This window comes from Canis lupus, chromosome 11 (genome assembly GCF_011100685.1).
Source record: "Canis lupus familiaris isolate Mischka breed German Shepherd chromosome 11, alternate assembly UU_Cfam_GSD_1.0, whole genome shotgun sequence".
NCBI lineage: Eukaryota > Metazoa > Chordata > Mammalia > Carnivora > Canidae > Canis > Canis lupus.
Genome location: NC_049232.1, coordinates 16,432,669 through 16,453,330, shown reverse-complemented (window position 1 = coordinate 16,453,330; position 20,662 = coordinate 16,432,669). Strand labels below are relative to the sequence as shown.

The window sequence follows — 20,662 nt, the reverse complement described above, 5'->3', positions numbered from 1 at the left end:
CTGTCATCTATAAGAGGGTGATCCCCAGACAGCTCTAAGACCCTATTTATTCATTCTGAATATTGAATGAAAGTCACAGAGTACAGGAACAATAGACTACGTTGAAATACTCGGTCTAACACTAATTTTCTTATAACCCTGCAGAGGCATAGCTGTAGGGGTGGAAATGGCAAAGCCAAGATGTGTAATTGCAACATGGCATATTCTTCTAGAATGGGACTTTTACAATACAACATTTTAAGGCAATATATTGTCTTGAAGATTGTAAAGACTGAGATGAGAAGTTGCTAGGGGAAACAATATAGAAGTACTATCTAGAGAAAGTTGTCAGAAGGGGGGCAACGTTTACATGGACCTGGTTCCACACCCACAGCAGGGCTGGGAGCCCGCCTGCCTCCTGTGCACTCAGCCTGGCCCCAGAGAAGCCACTCGCATCCAGTGTGCAGCCCGGGCTCTGCCTCTGTCCTGAAAAAAACCTGACTGGCTCTTAAAGCTCTGAGCAGTTACGTTCCAAAAATAAGAGAGTTAGAGCCAGGGTGAACAGATGGAAAACTTGAATTCTGTCTTCATCCTTGAAGGCACACCCCCTCCACCCAGAGCACTGATTACTTACCCAGAAGAAGTTTGAGAGAAAAGACAGCTGGCAAGGACCCCAAGGTGGCCAGGTCTCTGGAAGGGGGAATAGTCAACCGTGCTGGTCAGTGACCAGCCATCAGTTCAAACAATTTAAAAGTTGCAGATGCTGCCTTCCTATTTTCAGGCATGTAGGAAAACTGATTCTAGGGGAAAATACCACCAGACACATCATGCTCTCATACTCACTCTGTTCACAGTGCTTCCCCATGAACCCAGTGCGGCATGTACACTGCCCAGAGATGTGGTCACAGTCAGCTCCATTCTGACACTGACATATCAACGCACAGTCCTTTCCGTAAAAACCCAGGGGACATCCTGTGCAGGAGGGAAGGACAGTAGAGTCAGGAGGCTGTGTGGTGGGGGATGAGGGGAGGACATTCTTGCTTCCAATTGTTTGTGTTTAAACCTGAAGGATGCTGAGCTACTGGAGAGTGTATAAAGACAATAACACAGATCTCAGCTTATCACAAAGCCTTCTTTGAAGTCCCAAGATGGGGCTCTTGCAAGGAGGTCATAATTCATGAGCGGGAAGCAGAATAATTCCACACCTGACAGTTTAACCATTGCTAGTGCTCTGAAATCAAGACTAGTGTTATTTTTCTTTTTAAAGATTTTATTTATTTATTTATTTATTTATTTATTTATTTATTTATTTGAGAGAGAGAGAGAGAGAGCATGAGCAGGGGCAGTGGGAGAGGAAGAAGCAGGTTCCTTGCCAGGCAGAGAAGCCTATGCAGGGCTCGATCCCCAAACCCTGGGATCATGACCTGAGCCGAAGGCAGATGCTTAATCCACTGAGCCACCCAGGTGCCCAAGACTAGTGTCTTCTAACAAAACCCCCCAGAAATATGGGGGCCTTTCTTGTATTCTTTCTTTTTTTTTTTTTAAAGATTTTATTTATTTATTCATAGACACACACAGAGAGAGAGACACACACACACACACAGGGAGAGGGAGAAGCAGGCTCCATGCAGGGAGCCCGATGTGGGACTCAATCCCGGGTCCCCAGGATCACACCCCAGGCTGCAGGCGGCGCCAAACCGCTGCGCCACCGGGGCTGCCCTCTTGTATTCTTTCATTTAACTATTAGACTCCTAGACTCCAATGCCATGGACTGAAGTGAGTATTTTATATTAAAATTACTGGTATGCCTTTACTTAAAGTGCAGAATGTCTCTATGTTGGCTACTAGCCCTGTCCACTGTATCTGTCACAAATTTATATACTATTATGTCTTTCACCAAAGGTGTAGTGGAATGCTAAACTTAAAAAAAATAAAAAGAAAAACCCTATATATCATAGGTGCTTCATAAAAAAGTAATAAACCTTACACTGCTGTACGATATTCAAGACAAAGACCTCTGGGGCCTTTGCGCTGAGGACACGCACAAGCCCTGTGGGCTGTCCTGGGACAGGAGCTGCTTTGCAAAGGTGTTTCAGGGCTCCCTGGCATAATGAAAGCTTCATTACAGGCTGTTTCCATGGCCATTTCTAACTATTATAAGTGATTTTTATTTTCTCTTTTTCTTCTAGAGGTTTTAACAAAAGTTCAACTTTCAAGAAACAGAGGTACAGCACAGATGCCAGCATGCAATGACCACTACCATTGCCGTGTTTTTATTTAGCACCTACTTGGGGCCAGATGCTTTCCATGTGTCCTCTCACTGAATCTTATAGTAGCCCAGAAACACAGCAGTGGATATTCCTCCCTATAGATGGGAACTAAGCCCCAAGTGCCCTAAGTCTCAGAGCCGGCAAGTGGCGGGCTGACAGGGCCATGATACAAATGCAGGCAAGTCTGGCTCCAGATCCCACGTTCTCCCCACTGTCCTGTGCTACGTCCACTTAGAAAGGTCCTCCAATTGAAACAGATCCAAATTTTGGAATAATAAACAATAACTTACAAGCACTTTTCTCTAACGAGCTTGAAAACCTTTCTGTATATACAATCTTGGCAGATTATGCTCGGGACAACCTCTCTTCTTGCCAAATCTCCCTTTTGAATCATGGCTCAAGGTCTACACCCTCTTCCAGAAAGTTCCAAAACGCTTGTTCAGACTCTTCTCTAATTATGTTCTCTAATTACTATTAAGCAAGAGTGGCCTAATTTCTGACCCATCTTTCTTTCTCAGCTCACTTCTGTGGCTTAAAATGATATATTATTATTGAAAAGGTTTAAAAAGAATAAATTATAAATTTGTATTAATAATAAACCATGTTTTCCTGCCTTGTCTCCTTTATTCATTTGAAGGCAAGAGGACAGAGAATAGTCTTTTTTTCCCGACATTGCTGAGCTGTAGAGTACTTTGCACATTATATCCTATGATGGTAAAACTTCATAGAAGAAGAAATTGTTAAGGACACTATGGGATACAAAATGGAAAAAAGAACTAGTGGTTCTTAGAGCATCATCCCAGACTGGCATCACCATGTGGAAAGTTGTGAGAAATGTGAATTCTCAGGTCCCACCCCAGACCCAGTGAATCAGATGCTCTGGGAGTGGGGCCAGAGCAGTCTTGTGTTTACTGAGCCACCTGGTGATTCTGAAGCTCACTCAAGTTTGAGAACCACAGAATGCAATCTTCTCCAAGAGCACACATTACGTTAGGGAGTGAGGCTTGTCATCTTCACTGCTTTTCTAGTCGCTGTCACTTACCCCAGCCTTTGTGCTGTAAGAATAATTGACAGGGTGTATATTCATGTGATGACCACCCCAATTTGAAAAGTTATACAGAACATTTTCATCGCTCTCCATGCACCTTCCTAATCAATAATCTTAACACATCGATTTGTTTTTGATCTTCATAGAAAGGAATCACATACTAAAAACAGCATATGTATGTGTGTGTATATATATATATATATAAAACATATGTATATATAAATGATAAGGAGTTTGGTGCATCTAAACAGGGTCTGGTTAAAGGAGAGTTAGGAAGGAAGCTGTATACCATCACATATAACACCTCTCTACCTCAGTGTCCTGATATGACATATGGATAGAAAACTTGAAACGGGACAGCTCATAACCACACAGAGAGATTTAGATGTTTAGCAGTCATCGGGGAAATGAAACACTCCAATGCCAGAAGTCCTGGCTGAGCTCAGCTCGTGCACCCTCATGGGGTGCGGCTCCCCTGGGTGAGCCTCGGAAGGCTTGTTGCTTACTCTGAGTGCAGTAGAGTCCGGTCCAGCCAGGAGTGCATTTACATTCCCCGTCGTATGCACTGCAGAACGCCCCATTGTGGCAGTTGCACGTGTGGATGCAGTTTGGACCCCAATGCGCAGGAGGACAAGCTGAAACCACAGCATGCACGGAGAGTTCTGTTAGAGCCTGGAGGTCAGCACCCAGCAGAGAGAACTCCATCCTCTCACCACCTCTCCTAGCATGTGAGATATTAGCAGCATGCATCAGAACTAAGAAAGCACAGTGCTCCAAATGGGACTCATACCCAGATGCCAATGCTGACTGCACGAGCAACCATCATTACCAATGTTGTATTTGCTGACAGACCACAGAGCAGGTGGGCAAAGCAAAGGTTATCTTAAGTTTATAGATTTAGTTCCTTAATAAGTGCACATTGAGCTCTGTGTGCCCAGCACTGTTCTCGACACAAAAGAGATAGCAGAGGACGAGACAAGGTCCAGACCATCCTCTGACATCTTATATTTCTGTAGGGCAGGCAAACCAACTAGCCAGCCAGCCAGCCAATAAGAAAAAACAGTGGCAATGAATACAATTAGAAAAAATAAAACAGGGTAATGGGAGACAAGAGTGACCAGAGCTACACAGGGAAGGATTCTCTGAGGAGAGGACATTTAAGCAGAGATCAGATAGGCAAATGATGTGACTTGAGAGAACCTAAGGGACCTGGTGTCACATAAGTCATGCACTGCCACTCTACTCCAGAGTTGTCACTAGAAACTTGTCTAAATTTTAAGGTTTCAATTATATGTTTACTCACAAAATCGGTTTATTCATTAAAAAAAAAACAAAAACTCTTAATTGGATGGGACAGAAAATAACAAAACAGAATCGCTTGAGGTCACTGCCCAGTGAAAAGCAGTAAGAACTTCAGATAAAGTATCTGTGAAAGAAAATATCATTATGGGGTAGAATGAATTGATTTACAAAAATATACAAACAAAAAATGCAAAAAAACCTTTTTTCTTATAGTAATGCTTCAAGAAGATAACTGCTTAAAATGAGAACCACCATTATAGCAACATGAGACAATGGAGGTTAGCTGAACCTATTGTGGTGATCATTTCACAATATATACGCATTCAACCATCACACTGTGTGCCTTAGGCTTATACAGTGATGTATGTCAATTACTTCTCAATAAAACTGGAAGAAAAAAAGGAGGACCATCTATAATTTCTATTTGGTTACCCAATAAGGAATATGGCCCAATAAAGATAACATGTCTGAAGTAATTAAAAAAATGGAAAAAAATTCTACACAATTGTGTGTACCATTTTCGCCCAAGAACAATAATAGCTGACGCCTGAGGTCTGAAATAAAACTTAGAAAAAAAATGAAATAAAACTTAGAATGGCTTTTCTGAGTATAATACCCCCATTTTACAGAATAAGAATCACTGAAAAGTGAATAAGCAAAATGCTATCCTATTTAGGTTCTTTCTAAGACATTATTTGGATTTAACATAGGAACATTGCATAGAACAACTAATGGGGAAAAAGGCCACTTAAAATTAAAATACGGTATATCATAATTATTCATATATTATTATTTTTTTTTAATTTATTTATGATAGTCATACAGAGAGAGAGGGAGAGAGAGGCAGAGACATAGGCAGAGGGAGAAGCAGGCTCCATGCACCGGGAGCCTGACGTGGGATTCGATCCTGGGTCTCCAGGATCGCACCCTGGGCCAAAGGCAGGCGCCAAACCGCTGTGCCACCCAGGGATCCCCATATATTATTTCTTGATTAGAGAAACACTCATACTTCAGTTCTAAGGACTCAGAAAACAAACAGATACAAATGGTTGTTCTCAAACGAGACTTACGTTGCGAGCAGTCACTGCCAATCCACCCTGGATAACACTGACAAGATCGGTCAATGGGGTTACAGGTTCCATTGTTTGTACAGGTACAAACTCCAGCACAGTTTTTCCCAAATCTGCCACTGGGACACACTGTGAAGATGTTATATAGGTCAGTAATATCCCTGGTTATAATGGGTTATAATAATAACCCATTATATCTCATCTCATGGAACTCTAGTCTTGGGGCAGGAAATAGCTTTGAAATCCATCCACCTAGATGCCCGTGTAGTGGCTGCTTCCACTCAACAGCATCCCTCATCTTGAATGGGCTCAGTTTTTTTTTTTTTTTTTTTTTTTGGGCTCAGTTTTTACAGATACTTGAAGCCGAAGATTCTCATTAAGGCATCACAAACCAGGAGACATCATCACATTGCTAGAAACCTGACTTCATGGCATCTTGCTCAGGGAGTCAAAACCCTTCCCTGTATTGACTTTTCGTGGGAGGCTGTTTTCAATTAAAAGTGAAGAGTGACACAGCTCAGAGAATAAAGAGATTCTGCAGGAGCAGCAAGCCAGCTTTTCTGAAGCTCCTAGTCATCCCGTGCAGACCCAGCACACCAGAAGGCATGGATAGCTGATAGCTAACAACGTGTCCTCAGGGAAGCCTGAGGACAGACTGCATGTGGCCTGCCCATCACCGCACACCTCTTCAAAAACACTTGTGCACCTTACCTTCATTGCAGAGGGCACCTGTGAAGCCAGGCAAGCAGTCACACAGGCCTGTGATGTGGTGGCAGGGCCCACTGCTATGCACGCACTGCGGGCATGTCTGGCTGCAGCGATGCCCATAAAAACCAGGGGAGCAGACTGGAAATAGAACGGAAATTAACAGTTATCTTTCCTGAGATGTGTTACTCTCAAATTCCACATCATGATCTAGTTCTAGTTTGGGGCCAAAAAAAAATTTTTTTTAGCGATATTGAGAATTTTCCAAGTATAAAACAACCACCACCAAAGGAAGAAGGGTACTCTTGAATAATGAAAAGAAGCCACTAGACTGGATTGTCCAAGGGCAGGCACGTGTCTCAGTTCTCTCAATTTTCTCATTTATGGCCCTAGTTCACTTGTGGCATGGCACAGAACAAGGCTTGAAGAATTTTTGTTGAAGAAACAAATGAAAGGAAACACAGTTCTAAAATCCCAAATAAATACTCTCAAGCCATGTGTCAATCCTTTATTTTTTAAGAGTCTTTAACCGGCAATAAATAGATCTCTGGTCTGCATTAAAAAGATTGTTCCTCCTCAACGTGGTGCAGATAAATGATGGTGATTGAAAAGTGAACAAGTATAAACTGCTACATAATTAGCTCCTTCTCAAGACATCACTAGGATTTAAATACAGGACAGGTGTATAGAGCTTTTAATGAAAAAAAAAAAAGTCCAAAAAATCAGGATAATGTATCTTATATATTCTTTTCTTGATTGCATTTACTAAAAGATTTAGTAAAATCTTATAAGTCCTTTCTTAGCTTCGAAGTCTTATTGACCAATGTCAACAGCCCCCATTTTTAACTCTGCAGGGCTATTTTCCCCACAGCCACTGGCTGTACGATGACTAGCAGGATGTATGATTTGCCGCAAGGTTTGGCTGATGTTGACTTCTGGTAATTGAGGTAAGGCCAATGCCAAAATTGCTGAATCAAATATTTACAGGTCAATGGATTTCTGGAACACCATTTGCAAGATTTAAGGCAGGATCGAGAGACATATCCCGATGATGATGCCAATGAGGCATTGAAATCATTACTGAGAAGGAATGGCTAAAGCTCCATCTGTTAGGCTCGTCCTGAAGGTTGGAATGAATAAAGCTCTTGGGGCAGTGCTATCAAAGACAGCTCTGCAAGGGACACAGGGAGACCTATGATCGTCTCCTCTGCCCTCGACTGCGACAGAACAGCACCGAGTGCTGAGGGGTGGGACAGAGACAATAATTCTGCACACAGTGTCTGATAAGGGAAGGTAGACATCGCCATCTGATAAGACACTTACTTCTCTGACAGGTGGTGCCTCGGAACCCTGGCGCACACTCACAGATGCCATCGTCTGGGGAGCATGAAGCCCCATTTTTACAGTAGCAGGGCAGAGAGCAGTTGGGCCCCCAGCGCCCCTCAGCACACACGCTGTCGCAGTGGACACCTGAAACAACGCACATGAGCAAGGCTGAGTGAGAGGCAGTGTCGGCTCGTGCCTCTGGGATTCTACATCCCAGACATGGGGCCATTGGTCCCGCGTCCCAGACCCAGATTGTTGGTCATGGTCTCCAAGCTGAGTTATCCCAGGCAACAGTGAGCGAGGATGGTGTGAGGTTTAAAATTCACTTATATATGTCAATGCATCGTCATCTACTGTGTAATCACATATTGTGTCATCATAACATTAAAATAATCCCAGGATGATATTCTATGGAGGCATTAAACAATAGCAATAAACCAACTTTGTTATACTGATTTTCCTTTTTTTTTTAGAAGGAGGGAGCAAATGGGAAGCCCAAGGGCTCTATTACAGGCAAAATTTATCAAAAAATACTTTAGCATTGAGACCCTCAGCAACCTCCCCCCCAATTCTTTATCTTTACAGAGAAATCAACAAAGTGTAAAAAAGATAAAAGAAAAGTAAAAAGTGCTTAAATTGTTGTACATAAAGAAAAAAACCTTCCTGGGATGCTTGGGTGGCTCAGTGGTTGAATGTCTGCTTTTGGCTCCGGAAGTGATCCCGGGGACCCAGGATCGAGCCCCACATCGGGCTCCCCTTGAGGAGCCTGCTTCTTCTCTGCCTGTGTCTCTGTCTTCTCCCTCTGCCTATGTCTCTGCCTCTTTCATGAATAAATAAATAAAATCTTAAAAAAATAAAAGAAAAGAAAAAAACCTTCCCCTTCAGCAGACACCATCTTAAAACATTTTGATGATATATTGTATAGGATGGAAAAATACACTCATCTGTGCCACTAAATTCCTCTTTAAAAATTTCATCTGAGGGGATCCCTGGGTGGCGCAGCGGTTTGGCGCCTGCCTTTGGCCCAGGGCGCGATCCTGGAGACCCTGGATCGAGTCCCGCGTCGGGCTCCCAGTGCATGGGGCCTGCTTCTCCCTCTGCCTGTGTCTCTGCCTCTCTCTCTCTCTCTCTCTCTGTGTGACTATCATAAATAAATTAAAAAAATTTTCATCTGATACTGGGCAGATAAAGGAAGAACATCACAACTGATGTTATTTATAGCTGTTGTCTATGTTATTGATTATTAGGATATTATATGTAGGTTTTTAACTCTCACCCTGGGAACAGAAACTCTACAGCTGGTCATGGATGAACAAATGCCTAAAGAAAACACAAGGAGGAGAAACCAAAGTTGCAAAAATAAAAATAAAACAAGGTTTTATTTGAGGTAAATAAAAGTCTCTTTGGTAAGTTTGTATTTGAAATACAACAGGCACCTCTTTCTTGTAAGTCAGAATTCTCCACAACTCAAAGACATGCTCTTTGCATTGAGAAGCAGTGAGTTATAATTAGTAGTGAACTGGCGACTGCTGGCTTCAGACCAAGTGAAAACACAGTAAGAACAAGCACGCACACACTCAGGGATTCCAGAATGCTATCACCACCCAGCACCACGGAAGCTGAGAAAGCTGTTTTGTACTGCAGTTTTTGCTTCAATGGCCCAACTTTAAAAAAGAGGCAGCCGCAAACCATAACGTGAACATTGCTAATTGGTATACAGTCATTTCTGCTGAGCCATAATTCTACTTTTGATTTGTTCCCATTTTCCTCCTGAAGTCTCCCACTTGGTAAAGGCTGTTAAGTAGGCATGAAAGCGCACAGACCTCATTGTGTCTAGCTTGAACTGACAATAGACTATTATTTGAGCTTGCACTGCTGGCTGAAGAAGGAGATCAGACCTGTCATAAGCTGACCAGGGTTTAAGCATTCCCTAAAGAATAAAAACACGGAATTTTGGTGTACTGTGATTTTTTTTTTCTTGAGTTCATGAACATATGATCTTTTTTTTTTTTTAAACCTCTTCTGAAAAGAAACCTAAGGTGGAATGATATGCAAATGTTATGCTCATCAAATGTGATTTACCAGCTATAGAGTTGTATCTGGTATTTTGACTGAAATCTGCAAGAGGCAGAGCATCAAACATACTGCAGAATAAGTCACTTCAAAGAGAGGCTGTAAAACTAAATTTTGTTTTGTGAATCTGAGGAAAGTATCAACAAAGGTAACCCCTTACAGGCTTCACTCTGTTCAAATTCAGGTCCTGAGCTCTGACTCCTATTTAATGGCAGCTAAGATGGGGACACCCACTTCACAGATATTCAGACAACCCTGGCCATTTTGGTTTGGAGCCATTCATGTAAATCCCAATTAGGACTTTGGAGAGTGGAAGCTGAGTTAATCTGAAAACTATCCTGAAAATTGGTCCTCATTTTTGGCACATTTTTGTTGGGTGGGAGCTTGAAGAAGGGTGGGATTTAGCCATTCATGGTGATTTGATTCATCAGCTACTTGCCAAATTTCTCCTTCACATTAAATAAATGCACTTAAGTTGGAATGGAGCACACTTTAGGTCAAAATTATCTGCCACTGTTTTACATTACAGATTATCATAATTTATATATGACTTAGCACATTCTCAATCAGAGTATGTTAAGAAAAATGATTCCAGGGCAGATTGGCAAACCTGAATAAAGTGATTCTTTATTTCATATCTGACTCCTCTTCCCTAATAGGTTTGTCCAGCTGGATAACATAACCATCTGTCATAATCAACTTTATCGAGGTAATTTTCATAGAGTAACAGGGCCCACGATATAGCAAAGAGATCCATTACAATGATATGCTTGTTTCACATGATTTACCCATGATTTCATTTCCAGAGAATCACAGGGAATTCTAGAGATCATCTATCAAATCTTCTGTCTCCAATTGTACAAGCATATTTCAACAGAAGCAAGCTTACTTTTAAAAATCTTTTATTTCAGGATTGCAAATAAGTCTTTCCTTGAAAAGTCAATTAAAATAATTCTATGACCAACTTCCCCTAAAATTCAATCCCTTTTCTTTTTCTCTATCATTAGTAAAAATGAGTCATCATTTTTCAGAGATTACTGCTTAATCTATTTGTAGACAAACAAAGTATGCCTCAGTGGGTAAATCTAGTAAAAAAGTTTGAAGCTGCATTTTTTTTCCTCTTGCTGTCCCATTTTCTGTTACTGCTACTCCTTGCCTTCAGAGCTCCGTGCCCTCCTGTTATCTTTCCTTTCATCTTATAGTCAGGAAAAGATAAGAGAAATTGATTACTGTTGAGTTATTACCTTCTCTCGAGAGTACTCATATTTTAAAGGAATACACATGTTAGAAGCCTAAGAAGTGAATCTCTAATTGTGAAATATTAAGGCAGTGAGGCTCACAGAGGGGGTAACTGGGTAATCACTTCGCTAGGTTACACTAGGTATATGGCTACTGATGTGACCTCTATGTAAGGTTAACCTTGCAGTAAAACTTTTTTCAGGATAGGGAATTTACATTTACTTTAACCATTTTTTGGAGTGTGTGTCATTCCTAAATTATTTCTGTTGATTTCACCCCAATCTTTGCAAACTTTGCTGGAGTCCTGCAAGACATTTTTTTTTCTGTTCCCTTTTTTATCAAAGACAGGGAAAAAAAAAAAGAATTCAACTTAATCAACATTCAAGGGATCCAGCGTCTATTGACTTGCTGGTGACAGGTTCTCTAAGAAAGACCTCCAACTGTAGAATGATAATGGTCCAGAATAGGCACATCTAACTCTGTCTGGGGATCATAGTCAGAAAAGGAAATACTTTGTGAAGGTTGACAGGGGTTCTAAGCTAATGGGATGGTGGGTGTAAGGCTTATAAGTCCAAAGAAGCCCATACACATTGAGGGCAGCTGAAACTGCGGCTGGGAAGAACAGGAGAGGAGTTTGGGCAGCCAGGCTGTGGCCACGGAGAGAAAGCCAAGAATGCCATGCTGTGGAGTGTGAGCTTCCCCCTTGGGGTTGACAGGGACCAAATGCACAATTAAGTAGGAGAAGCACATAATTAAATTTGTGGTTGGCAGGAGGGCAGAAGATAGTAAAAGGATGGTGAGCCTGGAAGAGAGAAGACCTGGGTCAGGTGGCTGTTTTACGTTATCCAGGTTAAAAAAAAAAAAAAAAAAGGTAAACATGACAAGATCTTAAAATAAGTCATTGGCAGCTGGGATGCAGAGGAGGATAAATTCCAGGGAAATACAAGAGAGAATGGAAATGAAAGATCTGTACCTGTTCTTGTCCCCCCATATTCCATGCTGGGTAATGAATGAATTCTGGCAGCTTCATGAAAGAGATGGGGGTTTTGTTCACTACAGTGCCTAGCACATGGAGGATGTTAAAGATTTGTTGAATGCATCAATAAGCACAGTCCCTCTTTCCAACATGATATTCAGAATCATTTTCCAGCAACCATATAATTCTCTCCATCCCGAAAGAAGTGATGAGAAGCACACACAGACCAGGAAACCCAGCATCTTTCTATTTTGTGTGCCTAAAGATGATGACTCTTCCCATCTAAAAAGGTGGAAATGTCTGCCTTGCTGATTTTTGAAAAGATATACCTTTATGAGCTCAGGGCTGTGTGTTTTTTAATGCTAGCCCAAATTACAATGCAATAGAAGAGTTATGGAGGCATCTTGAAGAAATTCTTTTGGAATGTTAACCAAAGAACAGATAAAGGTTCAAATAGGAATTACTTCAGAAAACAATTCCCTAACACACTTGGAAGAGGGAACAAAATGGGCAGAGGGTATCTTTAAATCTGCAGGGATCTCTGGCTCAGTGGAAGCATTTTTTCCTGATAAACGTTCTAACGCTGATAAGGCGATCTGTGAGGGACTGTTTTTGCCAGGATTGAGGACAAAGAGCTCTTTGATAGCCTTCCCAAGTTGCTAGGCAATGGCTGAATGATCGTGATAAACTTCAGCTAAGCAGCTCTAAAGAAATGTTCGTGCATTTCATGCCTGATGCATTATGCCAGCAGCCTCAATGTGAAACCAGCATTCACTAGGCATTTGTGATTGCATGAATGCGGTAAAATAAATCATCTGGGGTGTCATTACTTCTCCCTCTCAGAGATAGAACCCAAGCTCCTCGTCTTGCTAATTGTTCATATTTCTCATGCCAGTACTGCAATCTTTGGGGCACTAGTGAACGAAGGACATGATTTCAATTCAATGTCTGGTTCCTGAGCAACAAGCTATTAAACATATATTAGAGCGAAGAAAGATTTGTTCATAATAATTAGGCTTGATGATTATAGAAGAGAAGAACCACAGTATAGAGTCATAATACTTTTCCTTCCTTTCTAGCCCTCTTGCTACCAAAGCAGCTGCTTACTGTTGGCGTACAGACATTATTCACTGGTGTATCCACCTGTGCCCACGCAGTGTCCACCCTGAGAGCATGTGAGCCTCTGCTGGCCAGGAGCTGGCAACGCTTTACCCTTGTGTTCCCAGCACCCAGCACTGTGGCTGCACACAACTTGGAGACACTCCACAAGGGGTTGTTAAATCTTTCCATTTGGATACTATGAATTTTAAAGATGAATTAGAAAAGGATCTGCTTTCTAGAGATGACCAAGTGAAAAAAAATCTCAGTAAGTCGTATAAATCATCGATGTTCGCATTTGTAACTGCAAGACAAAAGCTCCAGAGAGTATGACCTGCCTCATTCTGGACCTGGATAAAAGCACACAGAACAGACTGCTAGGCAGAGGGGCAACTCTGGGAGCTCTGGCTTTTTCTGTAGCCTTTCTTTTTGGAAGACACGCCCCTTCCTCCACCCTCACCTCAGGGACTCTGCGGATGTTCTGCTTTTATAGGACTCCCTCCCCGCAAAATCACACAGCCAGCCAGCCATGGGCTTCTGCGTGAACGCTGTCCACCCTTCAATACCCTGGTTGATTGGGTGCATGCATGTTAATTAAAGCTCATTTGCACTTGAATTTGTACCTTCTGTAGCTGCATAAAGAAAGGTAGGTCCCCCCTTACTGTAACAATTCAGGCATCACTAAGCCACATGAGAGATCACTGTGGGACAGATCAGTACCTAAAGTAGCAGTTCACTTACTCACTCGGTCAAATTTGGAACATTTAGGGGAATTCACAGAGGGAAGCCATCCTTTAGGAGAGGAGCTTGGACCACTGCAGGCCTAGTTGCCCTTGCTGGGAAAAGACAGGCTCTTCTTATAAACTTGCCTGTAGGCTTTCCTCTTTCTAACGCCCCCCTCCTGGCTGGGCTCAGATAAAGCACCCTACCTGTCTCTCTATTCTTCCTGCCACTGCATACCCTCATACATGGTTGCAGTTCCTCTCTCATCCCCACACATTAAACAACTCCTAGAGCTTGAGTCGGTGTCCTAATCTCTTTTCTCTTAGTTTAGCATTTAACTTTTTTTTTCTGGTATGAATGTACCCCTAAGCCTTCTGCCACTAGATACAAGACTTCTGTCACAGAAAGGCTCCCTGGGACCCCCACCTCTTCAATAACGAGAGTAAAAAACCATAGCACAGGTCAGTCCACAGACTGGTAACTATGTCAGTGTATGGGCCACTGGTGCAACTTTTGAAAAGACAAATGAGGCCATCACGTAAGGTTGTGCAGGCTGTACACTGCACAAGAGCCCCTGGCCACAGCGTTAAGGCAGGGTAGAAATCCAGCTTGCCCTCCACCTGCCAAGAAGTGCAACCTGAAGGATTTCCAAACCTTCTCCAAATTTGTACAAAAGGTGCTTTATGGGCTGGCAATGGCTCCACCCCCTTCCTCACTCACCTTCCAGATTGTCATTCAGTAGGTGTGAGGTGGGGACAGGGAATACACAAGTTAAAAAAGTTCCCAGGTGACAGTGATCCTAGCCAGGGCTGGGAACCAGGCTGGAGACGGCATATGTTCCCACACAGCTGGAAGGAAATCTTGATTAGCTATAACACTCAGTGAAGAGGTGTTCTGGTTGAATGAAGTCAGGGCAGAAAGGAAGAAAGAAAGTCAGCATATTTCTACAGTTTGGGGAAAATATAAAGCATATTACTTCACTACTCTGGAAATACACATACACACACACAATTAATTACATTTCATTAACATCTAGGACTTGAGAACAATCATTTTGAAAAGCCAGTCTCATTTTATAGCAGTGTGTGTGTGTGTGTGTGTGTGTGTGTGTGTGTGTAGAGGTGTGGGAGAAGGAGCCCAGCCTATATTCTGGATGGTGTTTCATTTTTCCCTCATTGTTTTTTAACTGCAACCTGCCTCTTTTTGATAAAGTAGTCAATTGGCTAAAAATATTCACATTTTTTTTAATGGTACATTTCTTTTAGAAATAGTATCTGGAATGTCAGCTGCAACTTCTGCTTTGGGTAATCTGTATGGCAGTACCTTTGAAAACCTGTTTTAAAACCAGGTAAAATGGAACTGCCAGTGATAGAATCTCAGTTATTTTAAGAGAAAAAGACAACATCAGAAAAGTGTCAGAAGTCATGAGGAGTGGTGGATGAGCCCCAGGGTAAGAAAGCAAGCTGATTTCCTTAGTATATCAGGTTAGCATCTGACTTCCTCAATGTGGGTGTGTTATTTTCTCTATAAGGAAGAATAAAGCTCTCCCAACCTTTATCTCTGGCTCTAAACCCAGAGACCTGATGAGCATCTCCCTACAGTGTCCTCTGTGACCTAGCAGTATTAGTGACTTTATACCTTCTTATTGATTTGCTCAGGGGAAGAGCCCAGGTCCCTGTGTTAGACTGCACCAAAACTTCACTGTTAACCCATGCACTACTACCCTGTCCAGTAAAATTTCACGTAGAGCGCTCTGAGCAACAGGGAGGAGAGAAAACAATCATTTACTTCCTGGGCTCCTGTTACTTTATCTGGCCCTGCATCTGGTATCCAAATGAATAGCAAGGCTTTCTTTATCTTGAGAAAGGCTCTTCTTCTACTTACTCAAAATCAAGTTTGTTGATGAAAAATTCTGAGTCTCTCCAGTGTTGACAATGAAGGGTGATCTATATAAATAACACAGAATCTATTCTTCTTTCCTTTGGGGGAAATAAACCCATTCTTGGTCCAACTGTAGGGTGCATTTTGGAACTTTAGTAACCTTCTTTTCCTCTCTGCATGTTTGCATATACCAAGTGTGTACTGTGAATGTGGGGGATGACTTCTCCTTAAAAAAGTCTCTGGCAGTCTTAGATCCTCACAGATCAACAGCCTACACAGAAGACCCACAGAAATGAGACAATGGGGCCATGAAGCCAAGAGACAGTAAGGGCAACAAGTTAACAGAGCAACATGAAGCAGCAGAGCTTCTTCCCCTTTAGAGAAGCAGACCAGTCACAGATGGACAGAGTATTACAAGATTATGCTGTGTGACAAAGTCACTGCATTCCCGCAGGAGCTCCATAGGTCTAAGGCCAGATGGGATAATTTGTCTTACCCCATGACCCAGACTGTGGAATGCAACAAACACATTTTCTGGCTGGCTTCAGGCCAAATCATATCTCCTGCTTTTCTCATGTAGACGAGAGTATGCCTTTCACAGTCTGGCTCTAAATCATCAAAGCAGGTAGATACTTGAGCAGTGACTGCTGTGTTCAGGAACACATCACATTTCCTCTATATTCATAAGATAAAAGTAGATTTGGTAGAGCATGGTTCAAAACAATTGATATGGTCTCTCTGCTAGAAAAGTTCTGAATTTGCCAGGGGGTTCAAAATGCTACTTCACTTCATTGTGATCATGGATAACTGAGTACTGGTCATTTTATTTGAGGAGTTCAAAAACTCTAGGGAAGCCACAAAATCTGGTTTACTCTCTAGCATAATGTAGTTATAACACTGAGTAACCAAGAGCCACACGTAAACATGAGGAGGTGGAATTTCACACTGTGAGGTCAGAGTTATCTTAGCTTTTGCAAGTCAAGGAGAAACTAGAGGGCAAGAGAGTCCTTGTGTCTGTGGGTAACTCCTATTGACAGAAAATAAAGTCCATTACCCAGCCTTGGTCTGTTTCCCAAGGTAGCTCTCAGACACTAGAAATCAAGCACATGACAGTTCATCTCAGTTTACTCCTGTCAGAAGCCAAAGCAGCTCTCAACAAATTCCAAAGGACTGAGAGACACCGCTGAAGAGGTCACTGATGACATCTTTGGTTCAAGGATCTGAAGACATGTATTGTCAAGTTAGCAATACTTCCCACATTGATCTACAGACTCAATCCTCATTAAATCTACCTTGTATCTTCACAAGAATTGGCATGCTGACCCTAAAATTCATATAAAAGTTCAAGGGACCCAGGATAGCCCAAACAGTCTTGAAAAAAAACCACCAAAGTTGTAGAACTCACACTTCCCACATTTCAAAACTTTCTACAAAGTTATAGTGATAAAAACATATCAATGGAACAGAAGTTAAGAGTCCAGACATAAATGCTCTCACATTTATGGTCAGTTGATTTTAAAACAATACAGGTGATGGGTAGAGATGGATGAATGATTTTCTCAACACATGATGCTGGAACAAATGCAATCAGCATGCAAAAGAATGAAGTTGGACCCTTACATCACACCAAAAATATATATATTTTATACATAAAATAAAACTCAAAATGGATCAAAGACTTAAATGTAAAAGCTAAAACTATAAAATGCTTAGAGGATTACAGAAGTAGAAATCTTTGTGACCTTGGACTAGCCAATGGTTTCTTAGATTGACACCAAAAGCACAAAGAAAAAAAAAAACTAGACAAACTTAACTTCATCAAAACAAAAACTTTTCTGCAGAGACATCATGAAGAAAATGAAAAAGTGACATAGTAACAGAATGAGAGAAAATATTTGCAAATCATATATCTGATAAGGCACATACAGATAAAATACATAAAGAATATTATAACTCAATTATGAAAACATAGGTGACCCAATTAAAAAATGAGCAAAGTATCTGAATAGACATCAGATATACAGATAGATGAAAAAAAAGATATACAGACGGCTGAAACTAAACACAAAAGATGCTTAGCATCATCATTTATTAGGGGAATGCAAATCAAAAACTCAATGAAATAACATTTCATACCACTTGGATGGCTAGAATCAAAAAGACAGATAATACAAATTTTTGATGAGGAGACACAAACCTCATATACTACCAGTGGGAATGTAAAATGGTGCAGCTGCTTTGGAGATCAGTGTAGCAATTCTTTAAAAGATTAGAGTTATCCTATAACCCAGGAATTTTACCCCTAATTTATATACCAAACATATACATCCACACAAAAACGTGTACACGAATGTTCTTAACAGTATTTCTCAGAATAGCCCCAAAATGGAAGCAACCCAAATGTCTATCAGCTGATGAATGTGCAAATAAAATGTGGTCTACCCATACCATGGAATATTAGTCAGCAGTCAAAAGAAATGAAGTACTGATATAGTTCCAATAGGAATGAACCTTGAAAACAAGCCAGGAGAAGGAAGCCACTCACCAAAGACCACATAGTACATGAATCCATACAATGTCAGAATAGGCAAATCAACAGACAGGAAGTAGATTAGTGGTTGACTAGGGTAGGGAGAAGGGGAAGAAGGTTGCCTGGTTCACATGAGTTGGGGGTAAATGGAGAATAATTCCAATAAGTACTACTGGGTTTTTTTTTATGAGGTGATAAAAATCTTCTAAAAATGATGGTGATAATGGTTGAACAATTCTTTGAATACACTAAAAACCAGTTGATTATACAATTTAAATAGGTAAATTCTACAGTATATCTTTCTGTCTCTCTACCTCTGCCTCTCTGTCTATATATAAATGAACACATATAAAGATATGCATACATACTCTCTCTTCCTATGTACACACCCATGCACACATATGAACATACACATACACGCACACATGCACATATATGAAGAGGTTGCCGGTTATCAGCACTTATCACCACAGTCCTCTCATATAATTCTCATAAGTCCTCACCCATTTTCAGAATTAATCTCAGCGTAACTGCCCTATCCCCCAGCACTTTCTGGAAGAAATCTGTGTATGGCAGAGGGTGCAGTAATGAAGAGAGTTGGAGATGCAATGGGAGAGCCTTGGTGCAAATCCCACCTTTCATGTTTACTGACCCTGGGGCCTTGTTCAAACCACTGAACTTCTCTGTGCCTTAGTTTCTTCAACTGTAAAAAGGACAAAATGATATTTTCTACCTTGCAGAGTTTCTGTGAGCCTGCCGTAAGTACTCAAGAAGCATTACTTATTATTATTTCTGTTTTTCTTTTTATAAATTTTTGCTAAGAGGTAAGACCACCATGACTTCATAATTTCCTAAATGTCACATCTCTGGCATGGAGGCACAAGATTCTCCTCTGAAAGATGCACCTTTTCAAAATATGAACCATCACCAAAGGGGACAATTAGCTTGATACTACCAGTTTCTGTTTTAGAAGACAAGCTAAAAAACCATTTTGGAAGACACTAAAGCATCGTCAATATGGAAATAGTTCTGTTCTACAAATCTCTCTTTCTTCTCTGAATATAGACACACATATATTTAGATACAAATACAACATATACAAATATACATGAAACACACACATACATAAATGACTATGGGTGAGAATTTTAAAAGAGAGTTTTGGTTCATTTAACTACCTCTATACCTGTACCCAAGTTTCACAGTAGTTGACGCTCAATTGGCACATCAATAGTCAACATTTTATTTTACTTGCAGAAGAAATTGCTCATAAATATGAGCATTTATATTCATCCCAACATTCAATAACTTTCCTGGTGTATTCCCATTTGTAATTTTTCTAAATAAGCATTGAAAATTCCATTCATTCTTTAAGGCTTTGTTTTTGTTTTTTAGAATAAGCTTGATTTCATGTAAAAAAAAAAAAAAAAACAGGAAAAAGCAGGATCCCAATTTGCTTGGGCATTCAGTTCCCTCTCCTGAGTCTTTTTATCATAAGCAAAAATATGGCTCATTTTCCAAGACCTCTGTTAGTTTGATAAACTTCCTAGCTGGAACCATGAAGCCATATAAATAAAGAGAAACTTCCACCTTGTGGTTACAAAATTGGTACTCAATCGTATTATGAATTTTTATGACTTAAGTGTTATTGTAAGAAAAAGAAAGTTTTAAAACTTTCATGTATAGCAATGAATATTTTAATACTCGCATATTAACCATATTAATATTCAATATTTTTGCCTCACCAATGTGAACTTAGTTATGTTCTTATGGTTTATTTCAATCATTCTTTCCTCAGGGTTCAAAAGTATCACAGAAGGCTTGCTAAGTAAATGCTTCACAGAAATTCGCACCCCACCCCCCACTCCTGCCAGCCTGAATTCTGACAGTCTGACTATACATTAAGGCTCAAGATCAACTGTTCCTGAATGTTTCAACAAGAAGTCATTACTGGATTACAGATTAATTAGGCTTAGCAGTAATACCTTTTGGGTAAAAATGTGGCAGTTTACTGGAGGCTTTACCATTTTTTCTTCCCTGAAAGGTGACCTGCATGTGTTTCTCTAAAGTAGCAAGGAATGGTGCTAGGTGTAATTTGGCATGTTTCATGTAGCAGTCCTTGGCTCACCTGACCATCCAGGGAGGCAGCGGCAGTGGCCCGTGGTGGAGTGGCAGCCATCCGCATGGCTACAGTCACAGCGCTCCGCACAGTTCAGCCCATATGTGCCATCCTGCATGGAAGACAGCAATGAGGTCATGGAAATGCACAATTAGAGATGACAGGGACCTTGGTAAGCCACTTCGGATACAGGACCCTCTTCTCCCAAACACCTCTCAGCCACATGCATTATAATTACCTCTTCCCATGTCTTCTTGGTCCCCCAAACACAAGTGGTAGTGTTTGAACATCACTCAAATTGTAGTTCATGTCTAATATAATGG

General features: G+C 41.0%; 1 protein-coding gene across 8 annotated transcripts in view; it reads right to left on the bottom strand.

Moving 5' to 3' along the window:
- Nucleotides 1-20,662, bottom strand: part of MEGF10 (multiple EGF like domains 10) — a 319,848-nt gene that overhangs the window by 21,611 nt on the left and 277,575 nt on the right. For all 8 annotated transcript variants that reach the window (XM_038552022.1, XM_038552023.1, XM_038552025.1 and 5 more), the window contains 6 exons: nt 20,349-20,451; nt 7,698-7,844; nt 6,381-6,515; nt 5,670-5,798; nt 3,804-3,932; nt 823-951 (listed from right to left, as the gene is read on the bottom strand). In XM_038552022.1, coding sequence (XP_038407950.1) covers nt 823-951; nt 3,804-3,932; nt 5,670-5,798; nt 6,381-6,515; nt 7,698-7,844; nt 20,349-20,451 — 772 coding nt within the window. The remainder of the gene's footprint in view (nt 1-822; nt 952-3,803; nt 3,933-5,669; nt 5,799-6,380; nt 6,516-7,697; nt 7,845-20,348; nt 20,452-20,662) is intronic.